This window comes from Lepidochelys olivacea, assembly GCF_965140295.1.
Source record: "Lepidochelys olivacea isolate rLepOli2 genome assembly, chromosome: 2".
NCBI lineage: Eukaryota > Metazoa > Chordata > Testudines > Cheloniidae > Lepidochelys > Lepidochelys olivacea.
In genome coordinates, this window is record NC_140412.1 from 270,670,064 (window position 1) to 270,681,283 (window position 11,220).

At 49.8% G+C, this 11,220-nt stretch overlaps 1 protein-coding gene across 1 annotated transcript; it reads right to left on the reverse strand.

Annotated features, from left to right (window-relative positions):
* Positions 1-10,417, reverse strand: LOC311516813 (uncharacterized protein; the record flags this gene model as incomplete). Its single annotated transcript, XM_084621147.1, has 2 exons — positions 10,346-10,417; positions 1-3,734 (listed from the first exon to the last, which is right to left on the reverse strand). Exons 1-2 carry the CDS (start codon positions 10,413-10,415, stop codon positions 1-3), a joined length of 3,804 nt encoding a protein of 1,267 aa, XP_084477273.1. The 5' UTR covers positions 10,416-10,417.
* Between the last annotated feature and the right edge of the window lie 803 nt (positions 10,418-11,220).

Below are 11,220 nucleotides of genomic sequence, written 5' to 3' on the forward strand. Positions count from 1 at the left end.
TTATCTAAACCAGCTTTTAACCATATCCACTTTTTCTTTCACAAATTTTTTGAATGTAGACTGTTTTTCTTCAAGCTTCTTGTACATATTCTTCTCTCCTGGCAGCAGGGCCTCCTTATTGGCAATCTTTCTTATGATCTCAGCTACTTCCCTAACCTCTCTCAGTGATTTTATTCTTTCTTGGTACCCAGGCTTTAGTTCCTGTTGTTCCGACATGATCAGCAGGTCAATGTATTCCGGAGTGGACAGCGGGTTGGGTTTCAGAGCAATTGCTTGCAAACGCTGGAGGCTGTGAGATGATTTATCAATAAGCTTCATTAATATCTCTTCCACTGCAGCGTATTCCTGAGACAGCTTCTCAACCACACTCTTTGTCGATAACACCTCACCAGATGCCTTCTCATACTTTTCTTTCAGTTGTGCATAGGTCTGTTTCTCTTTTACTAGTTTATATTCCCACCTGTACTTTTGATTGAAATGAACGTTCCAGACACATTTACCAGGGCAAACTGTGCAACGTCCTGTATTCCCGTCTATAGCCGCACAGTTGTGCTTACCAGCATCGTTAGGGATTCCACAGGGGTAGTGACAGGTATAGTGACACTGCTGGCAGTTTGTTATATACTGACCTGTACCAGAGATGTCCTCCTGCACTGGCACTGTTTTCTCTACCTCATACTCAAAGTCTTTATTGGCCTCCATATCCCCCTGATGCTGTTCCAGAGCTTCCTGTGTCTTTCTCAGTTCTTCTAGCTTCACCAGACCAGCTTTGATTTGCGGCTGCAGCCCTTCCACGGCCGTCTCCAGCTCCTTCCGCTCTCTGAGGACTTCCTGCGTTAATGTTAAACTTCTGGTTTCTATTTTAACTAAGGATTCAAAAAATGTCTTCATGCTCATGGCTCCCATTTTCCAGAACATTTCATCAAAATTAAAACTGCCCTCGTCAGCTCCAGCATGACAGGCAAAGAGCGCGGAGTTATTGAATTTGAAGTGAATAGGGTTGCCCTTAGCATCTCTAGCACAAGGGACGTCAGCTGTTTTAATAGCCTCTAGAACAGGGGGCGTCTGTCCATCGGCGAAGGTGATCAGGATTTGTATATTGTCTTTTATATCCTTCCCAAAAATGGAGAGCACGGAGTCAAACACGTATTTCTGGGCATGTGTCAAACGAGCTAGTGAGGCCTGAACTACGACGCAGACGGCGTCTATGTGATCAGTGGCTCCTTGGGTGGAGAAAAACTCTCGGATCTGCCTTGTTATCTCTTTGTCTTGCTCGATCCCTCTGGTGTCGCCAAATCCCGGCGTGTCTATTATAGTCAGGGAGTAGGGGACTTTGAAACCATTTTTGTGATTAACTTCATAGGCTGTCACTTCAGATGTCTGGCTCTCAGCTTGGCTTCTGTTTGTAGTCTCATGGATTAGTTTGAACCTGAATTCATCTTTCCATTGCACACCCAGGACATAGTTGATCATCCCATTGATGAGTGTAGTTTTTCCTGACCCAGTTGCTCCCAGCACCATAATGACTTTGTTAGGGATCTGTAGGTTCTCTTTTCCCAGTCGAAACTTTGGATGTGTTGCGTTAGAATCAAACTCCGCCTTCTCTATTGGAAGTGCATAAACTGAGGGCTGCCCTTTTTCTATCAGAGCGCTCTTCTCGAAGAAATCTTGTGCTAGTGTCCTTAATTCTAATCCCGATGTGGAAATTGATCCCTCCTCACCTGGGTGACTCACAGTCCCGTCTGCACACACAGCTGACACCCGGAATCTGTAGGACGTCTGAGGCCTCAATCCATCAATGGTACAGAACTCTGCTCTCTTTCCTGTTCTTCGTTCCAGCCATTTGTCTTTCCCCTCATGTCTTTCACCTTCAGCTTGCTCTTTGTATTCCACCTTATACTCCCTTATACTGACTCCATCTCCAATGATGCTTGGACTCTCCCAGGTGAGGTCTATGGCTGATGATACTACAGTAGCTTTTTCTGGTTTTCCAGGAGGGCTGGTAGGAAGCATCTTCACAGGATCACTCACATCACTGCTCTCACTGAACCCTGGTTTGCTCACTGCAGCATATTGGAACTGGTATGTGGTGTTTGGACGGAGCCCCGTTACTGTGAAGGTCTCTTGTTTATCATTTGTATCCACAGCCATCCAGTTCTCCTGCCCTATAATTCTGTACTCCACCCGATAGCAGGATATCTCCTTTCTCCCAAAGGCTGCTGGTTTAAACGTGAGCTGCACATGGTCATGTCTGACTCCATCTGTCACAAGAGAAAGAGGTTTCGATGGAAGTTCATAGTTAGTGTTGACCAGGTCTCCATTTTCATAGAGGTAAATTGAAGCTCCAGGATTGTCCTCATCTGGGACCGAGGCCACAATGAATCGAGTTTTCCCATTAGATTTATTGACCCGGGCAAAGTGTGAAATGGATTTCGCAGATTTTCGGGCTTTTTGGTTTCTCTCTTTGTCCTCAAACCACAGTTTGGATTTCTCACTGACAGAACTGGCTGATGCAGGATCTTGGGTATTCTTCATAAACTGGGTCTGAAGCCAAAGTTTTAAATCGGATAAATATGGCTCCTCTTCATGTAATGAAGTGAACATAAAGGCGACGACAAAGTTATTGCTGGGGTCAAGTACTATTTCATCCAGTTTATTCCGGGAGGACACCACGTCCACATCCTTTAGTACAGAAAGATAGGAATTGATGAAATTCATTTCTCGTTCCTTTTTATCCAGAAATTCATTGAGTTGCTGGGTGTTGAACGGGGATTGGTTTTTGTAGGTTAAAATGTCCACCAGGTCCCCTTCCTCTTTTCCACCTCCACGGATGGAGGGTAGGATTCTTGCTAGCTGTTTCTGGAAAGTCTGTCTGTGTTGCATACTCAGATCTTTGAATTGCTGGATTTTCCTCTTGATTTCGGAGAACGTTGTGGCGATCGGATTCTTCACTGCATCATTGCATCGCATGTCTAATTCTGTCAGCTGCTCCAGGACGGTTTGAATATCAAAGATCAGTGTTAAGCTGATCTCATGAACCAGCTGAGCAGCTTTGGAATCCAGCTTGGTCAGCGGGTACAGCCAGACTCTCACTGGGACGGCCTTCTCCCCCTGGGCACCCAGCAGCTTGGGGAGGGTGGAATAAACTTTCATGGCATCTTGGTAAGTAACTGGATTGTTTTCAAGAGAAAAATCACCATAAAACTTACAACTAAATTTTTCAGCTTGTGCTTTTTCCCTGTCATCCATTCGGAGAGCTCCTTCCCCCTCTATGGAAACCAGGGGTATCTTTTTAATTGCAATCTGGAGGTTTCCCTGTATGTCTTGTATGTTCTCAGATGAGGAAACTTCCCGATCAAAGACAAAGAAAGCCTGTGCCCCATACAGCACAGCCGTGACCACATGGGTGGCCGTGCCTTGGTCAAACACATCAGGGTAAGAAACATTCTGGCGACCAATATGACTCATAGTCAGCTGCTTGAACTGTGTTGTAGTTGAGTACTGGAGAGAAACACGGGCTTGATGTTTTGATGTCTTGGTATCACTTAAATATTCTGCGGATCCACCCACTTTCACCAGGCCAAGCAGGAAACTGGCCTTCAGCGATGCTGTGACATTGAGGGCAGAGGCCTTGTCTTCAGTGGTGTCAGATGCAATAATCTGAAAATCAGTCTTGGATTGTGGTTTTGCATCTACATCATTTCGAAGTGTCTCCAGGTCCCATAAAGTGATGCCTAGAATAGTACAGACAGACACATGGTCAATGGCAGAGAGGGTGAGAAACCTTTCTGTTCTGTAACTGCCAGACATTTTCTAAAAATAAGAGCTGAATGTTCCTGAACAAAGTGTCTGATCTGATAACATGCTTCACTCACTGTGTCTGTGTGTGAGAATAAAAATAGATTAACATACTGTGACAAAGTTCCTGCTCTACCTTGGTGGGTCTTGCGCTTACTGGTGGATTTGCTCGCCTTGGAGCTTCACGGCAGACCTCAGCTTGGCCGTTTTTCTGAACCCACAGTCCAGGTCGACTCCTCCTGTGTCTGACCAGGAGTTGGGAGGTTTGGGGGGAACCCGGGCCCGCCCTCTACTCCGGGTTCCAGCCCAGGGCCCTGTGGGATGCAGCTGTCTAGAGTGCCTCCTGGAACAGCTGTGTGACAGCTAAACTCCCTGGGCTACTTCCCCATGGCCTCCCAACACCTTCTTTATCCTCACCACAGGACCTTCCTCCTGGTGTCTGATGACACTTGTACTCCTCAGTCCTCCAACAGTCCACGTTCTCACTCTCAGCTCCTAGTGCCTCTTGCTCCCAGCTCCTCACACGCACCCCACAAACTGAAGTGAGCTCCCTTTTAAAACCCATGTGCCCCGATTAGCCTGCCTTAATTGATTCTAGCAGCTTCTTGATTGGCTGCAGGTGTTCTAATCAGCCTGTCTTAATTGTCTCCAGAAGGTTCCTGATTGTTCTGGAACCTTCCCTGTTGCCTTACCCAGGGAAAAGGGACCTACTTAGCCTGGGGCTAATATATCTGCCTTCTATTACTCTCCCATAGCCATCTGGCCCGACCCTGTCACAATACATTTAAAAGGTTTCAGAGTAGCAGCCGTGTTAGTCTGTATCCGCAAAAAGAACAGGAGGCCTTGTGGCACCTTAGCGACTAACCAGTTTATTTGAGCATGAGCATCCGATGAAGTGAGCTGTAGCTCACGAAAGCTCATGCTCAAATAAATGTGTTAGTCTCTAAGGTGCCACAAGGCCTCCTGTTCTTCTTTATATAAAGTTTAACATAAACCCACAGACTGTAACTCTGCAAAGCTACGATTACAATGACATTTTTACGTTAGCCTGCTGCGCCTGTGGCGGTTTCAGCAGCTGATCATGAGAGTGTTACGTGTATATGCACTTACCATCCACGTGGATCCCAAAGCACCTGAAAGATTGTACTACCTCCTTCTGCAGTACAATATCTATACACCTAAATTACAAAACCATTTTACATTAAGAAAATGAAGGTTGCAAAGCCAAGCAGTCAAAAGTTAGAAAATGCCATAATTAAGGTTTCCATGCAGCCTTCATTCAGCCGCCTTGTGTTTATGCATTCTGACCCGTCTTTAATTACATGATCAAATAGTGTCTATTCCACAGAACTCCTCGTTCACTGCACAGTTGGAATGGTTCTCTCTGGAATGGTTCTGATTTAATATTTCTTTTTATACTTCTCATTCAATGTGCGGCCCCAGGCCTTATGTACTGTGTACCATTCAAACCCTGCACTAAATACGGAATTGTTCATTTCCTCCTGGGTGCCCATCACCGTAAGATCTAAGTCCTTCAACAACATTAAGACACCTCTCTTCACAACACGCTTGTGAGGCAGAGAGATGTTAATATCCCTATTTTACAGATGAGGAACTGAGGCAAAGAGAGTAAGGACTAAATTGTTGAAAACATCCACTAATTTGGGTGCCCAATTTGAGAAGCCCAGGGCCTGATTTTTTCCAGAGCCTTTAGCAGGTTTATAGAACTTGACATGTTTGAGAGCTGCCCCTGGAGTCGATGGGAGTTGCCGTGAGCACTCAGCACTTCTGCAGATCTGACCAGCTACTAGAGGGGAAAGAGAGACACGTCTTCCAGTGGGATTTGCAGCAATTTGCTGTGCAGGGGCAGTGGAGTCTTCCCCCCAAAAGTAGGGGGGCAGGGATCCCTGCCCCTTCCACCTGAGGACCCACTGCCAGCCAAGCCGGAAGCCGGAGCAGGCCGGGAGCTGCAGACCCTCCACCTGCCTGGAGTGTGGGGGCCAAGAGCAGCCCCCAGCCTGTGTCCGCAACCCATGTGGCCCCCCACCCAGGGCAGGTGGTGGGTTCGTGGCTTCTCACAGCTGCCCACGTGGCTCTTACACTGACTTGGCTCTGGCTGGGGGATGGGGCCTCGGAGCCGCAGCCCGGCCATGGTGAGAGCCAAGCGTCCGGGCAGCTGTGAGGAGCCACGTATGTCCAGTGATCAAACACGAAGCGGGAGAGAGCCAAGCCAGTGCACCATTCTGGCATTGTCCTTCCTCCGTATTGACTGTGCTTTCCCCACAGGCGCGTCCTGAACAAGTTCCTATACATCATTGTCGCACGGTAGCACGCCCTGGTGGGAAGCAATCTGCCATAACACTCCCCCCCCACCAAGGCTGACCCCTGCTACCCTGGTCCCAGTCTTGTGCCCTGTCTGCAGTCTGTCCCTGGGACAGTGTCCCTCCCGCAGCTCCTGGTTCCTTTCCTTTCCCCTTCTGGGTCATGTCTCAACCCTGGTCTACACGAGGACTTTAGGTCTAATTTAGCAGCGTTAAATCGATGTAAACCTGCACCCGTCCACACGATGAAGCCCTTTATTTCGACTTAAAGGGCTCTTAAAATCGATTTCCTTACTCCACCCCTGACAAGTGGATTAGAGCTTAAATCGGCCTTGCCGGGTCGAATTTGGGGTACTGTGGACACAATTCGACGGTATTGGCCTCCGGGAGCTACCCCAGAGTGCTCCATTGTGACTGCTCTGGACAGCACTCTCAACTCAGATGCACGATTGTTTGCCGTTGCTCTGATGCAGGGAGGGGCGACTGACGACACGGCTTACAGGGTTGGCTTCAGGGAGCTAAAATCAACAAAGGGGGTGGCTTTACATCAAGGAGTATTTCAGGCAGGACTTCACGGAGGGTTCCAACAAGAAATGGTGCACCTAAGTTATCGTTCTTATTGGAACAAGGAGGTTAGCCTGGCCTCTGATTGATACATGGCTAGATTTACCTCGCTGCACCTTCTCTGTGAGTGACTGCAGTGTGACCTAGAGGAATGAGTCCCCTAGATGGGGGGCAGAGGGGGCTTTGCAAATGAGTACAAAACAAGTCTGGTCTATTTCTTGTTTTGATACACTCCATCTATCTTTTACATCTTTGGCTGGCAGCAGACGGTGCAGAAGGACTGCATGCCATCCACATCTCATGGCTGCTCGGCAGAAGATGGTACAATAGGACTGCTAGCCATCCTCATCTCCTGCCTGCCCGGCAGAAGATGGTACAGTACGACTGCTAGCAATCCGTATCACCTGCCTGCTCACCATAAGATGGTTCAATAGGACTGACTGCAGGACTAAAGAGAATGACCTGATCAAGTCACTCCAGATTTAGTCCCTGCACCCATGTCACTCCAGATTTAGTCCCTGCGCCCACAGGAGACCAGGAGCACCTCGGACATGACGATGACGGCTACCAGTCCAATTGCACCGTCTGCTGCCACAAGGCAATGGGTTGCTGCTGCGTAGCAATGCAGTACAGCGTCTGCCAGCACCCAGGAGTCATAGGGTGACGGTTACCTGAGCGGGCTCCATGCTTGCCGTGGTATGGCGTCTGCACAGGTAACTCAGGAAAAAAGGCGCGAAACGATTGTCTGTCCTTGCTTTCACGGAGGGAGGGAGGGAACGGGGGCCTGACGATATGTACCCAGAACCACCCGCGACAATGTTTTAGCCCCATCAGGCATTGGGATCTCAACCCAGAATTCCAATGGGCAGCGGAGACTGCGGGAACTGTGGGATAGCTATCCACAGTGCAACGCTCCAGCAGTCGACTCTAGCCTCGGTCCTGTGGAAGCGCTCCGCCGAGTTACTGCACTTAATGCACTTAGAGCATTTTCTGTGGGGACACACACACTCGAATATATAAAACCGATTTCTAAAAAAACGACTTTTATAAATTCGACCTAATTTCGTAGTGTAGACATACCCTCAGTCTCCACCTGGATCAATCTGTCTCTGGCTGGCCTGCCCCGCTTGGCTTCTGGCTCATTCTGTCATCTCCCCGCTCCATTCTCATTACTGTTCTGATGCTGATTTTCAGTGGGACCTTGGACAAACCACGTAACCTCTCAAAGTCGCTTGGCCCGGCTGTGACGCTGACATTTACACTTTCACAGGGCTGTTTGAGACCTGTCTTAATAATGTTTCTATACTGCAAAGTATTTTTTAAATGACACAGGCTCCGGCTTCCTCCGGGCCCCGGGGCTGCTCAACCCTCTCGCACCGCCCCAGCTCTGCCCCCTCCACCTCTTCTCCCAAGGCCTCACCTGTGCCCCGCCTCTTCCTGACCCTGCTCTGCCCCCTCCCACCCAGTTCTGTCCCCTCCCCCAAGCGTGCCCAATCCTCACTCCTCTCCCTCCCCCCCCAGCACCTCCAGCATGCTGCGGAACAGCTGACTGCAGCAGGCGGGAGCTGCCGGGAGGGAGGGAGATGAGTTGATTGGTGGAGCCGCCAGTGGACGGGAGGTTCTGGCGGGAAGGGGGGAGCTGGCTGTCAGTGGGTGCTCCAGCCCTGGGCAAATGATATAGTAGGGGTAGGACAGAACGCGGGGGTCCTGGCTACCAGGCCCACCCTTAGTTCACCCAGACCCGCTTGCCGCACAAGGCTGTTACTGACTTGCTAAGGCATGGAGCTGTGCTGTACGCACCTGTGGCCTCTGCTGAGTTTCCAGTGGCTTCATCGACCACATTAAAGCCCAAATCCAAGGCCTGAAAGTTAGAAGGACCAATGCAGTTCCACTGCACAGGGACCACAGCCCACAGGGACAAGTTTCCGTGGGAGGTGGCCAGTGTTTTCTCTAGCTGAACTGTTGGTGGTGAGGGTGAGGGTGAGGGGGTAAGAAAGCAGGCCTGTCATGGAACGTTAGCTTCACCCTGACTATGCTACGGGGCCATGTTCCGCTCTTGCTCACCCCAGCGTGTACTGAAGTCACTGGAATTATTCCTGATTGAAACCAATGAACCAGAAAACAGAGTTTGACACGACTGTCTCTCCACAGCACTTCACGGGACCGTAGCCAGAAAGCCAGAAACGACACAAGGAGCAGAAATTAATTCTTGGTAAAGGGGAAACCTCCTTTTGCATGGACTTTACATCGCTGCTCTGTTAGTGCAAATACCTTGCAAGTTCAGCAACAGGCGGGTTATGGATTTCAGCAGGGACATGCTGTGTGCGCACGAAGAGAAGAGTTTGCTCTCTTGCCCTGCTGGTTCTCTACACTGGCTGAAACTCAGTAATTAGGGAACGGTCCTAAGTGTCAAGTTCAACTCTTGGGTCCACGTGGAGTGGGAGCCGCCCAGGGACTGGGACTGCAGTTCCACGTGGGAGCGGGGATGCTGGATGTTTTTTGTTCAGCCGCACTAGTGACTCCTGTTGTGGCAAAGGGAGCTCTGCTAAAGGCTCGGCCTGCGAGGAACTGGGGAGGAGGCCGGCACGTGGCCATGCATAGGGCAGAGCCAGCGCCCCTGCTGGAGGTCCCGTAGGGTGCACCGTCGGGTGGGAGAGCTCCTCAGGGGACGGGGGCACTGGAGAACAGTCAGGGAGAAAGTGGCTGCCTGGCATCCGAGTCAAACACAAGCTGACTTTAGTCAAACACAAGTTCCTGGGCTCAATACCGGGTAACAGGGTGAAATTTAAGGGCCTGTGATATTCAGGGGTTCAGACTAGCTGATCTGATGGTCCCTTCCGGCCTTAATATCCATGAATCTGTGAGAAGAGTCAGACTCTTGTTCCCTTCAACTGAGCCACCAAGATACTTGTGATCTCCCCAAATTAGCCTCCTTGTGCACAGAGCAGCTGTTGGGTGGCTGGAACTGGGGTGGCCTCAAGATAGACAGGGGGTGACCAGTTAAGAGTCCGTCCCAAGACAGGCTATAACTGGGTTCAAAAAAGCATTTAAAAAGTTCATGGAGGACAGGTCCATCAATGGCTATTAGGCAAGATGGTCAGGGATCCAACCCTATTCTCTGGGTGTCCCTACACCTCTGACTGCCAAAAGCTGGGACTGGACAACAGGGGATGGATCACTCAATGATTGCCCTGTTCTGTTCATTCTCTCTGGGGCACCTGGCATCAGCCTTTGTTGGAAGACACGATACTGGTCTAGGTGGACCTTTGGTCTGACCCAGTGTGACTGTTCTTATGAGGGTGAGGGGATATTTAGAGTCTCTTGGTTGGTGGGTGGGTATGTGAGCGGGCAGTTACCCTGAGAAAAGATCAGGAGAAAATAAACCTTCCCAAGAGGGCAGTGGGTAGTTTCATTTAATCAGGCACACAAGATGTTTTAGTTCTACATGATCTAGAACAAATGGCAGCAGGTCACCAGCCCAAGGCACGTACCTCCAGTTACTTCAGACCCTGACCCTGGGGGAATGTGCTGGGCCTTTTCCATAATACCCATAAGCAGGGCCACTCAAAGCACACTTGGCTCATTCTCAGGTATGAAGGGGTTCGGACGGTGACCCTTTCCTCCTTTCACTCCTGAGTTCAGGGCTACAGCTGGGGAATTACCTGGGATAAGGGCATCTTTGCGGCAGTCGTACAGCATCCCCAGCTGGAAAGGGCGGCCCAGAGCCGGCATCTCAATGGTCTCAGCTGACATGGCCATGGTTTAACGTCCAAACCCTTTCCTCTGTGTCTCACCTGCAAGAAATAACTCGCGTTACACTGAAATCCTCCAGGGCGCAGAGTCAAACGCTTCTCCTTGGCTGCGGACTTCACACCTCTCCGACCAGGTGAGTTTGGTTCATCACACTGGAAGTGTGAGTTTGTGAGCATGGTTCTGTGTCACTTCCTGACACACACTCAGGTGCATCATACTGAGGCCCCTGAAACTGATTCCCAACAGTAACTAGTCCTTGTAGAAACCTGGCAAAAGGGCTAGTTTTGCTCTTCTGTGCATCATTTTGATGCTACTGACATGACTGGGGGACTTCAGTGATCTCACTGTCTAGTGTAAACACAGAGCACTGGGCAACAGTGAAGGGAAATGTGAATGTGGAAAGCTCGTTGGTGAGATCAGCTAGGGCAGGATTGCTGGAAGAAGTGGGTTTAAAGGAGAAAGTTGAAGGGGGAGAGAAGGAGATGGTTGGACAGCATAAGGCAGACTGGGGTAGGAGACCATGGCCTGATTCTCCACTGCTTTACAGCTATCATTGACGCCCCTACAAAGTGAGTATGAAACGCTTCCACTCTGATCTAGTAGCATTTTAAACCCACTAGGTGTCAAAAATGACGCAGGCACCAGGCAGGGGAGACTCAGGATCTAAGCCGTTAGGAACGAAGGAAGCGGTAAGAAGAGGGGACTAGGAGACAGTGTGAGGAGAGATGTAGGCAGGGAAGAGAACAAGCAGGGCCTGGAGGGTGAGGACAAGGGACTTGATTCA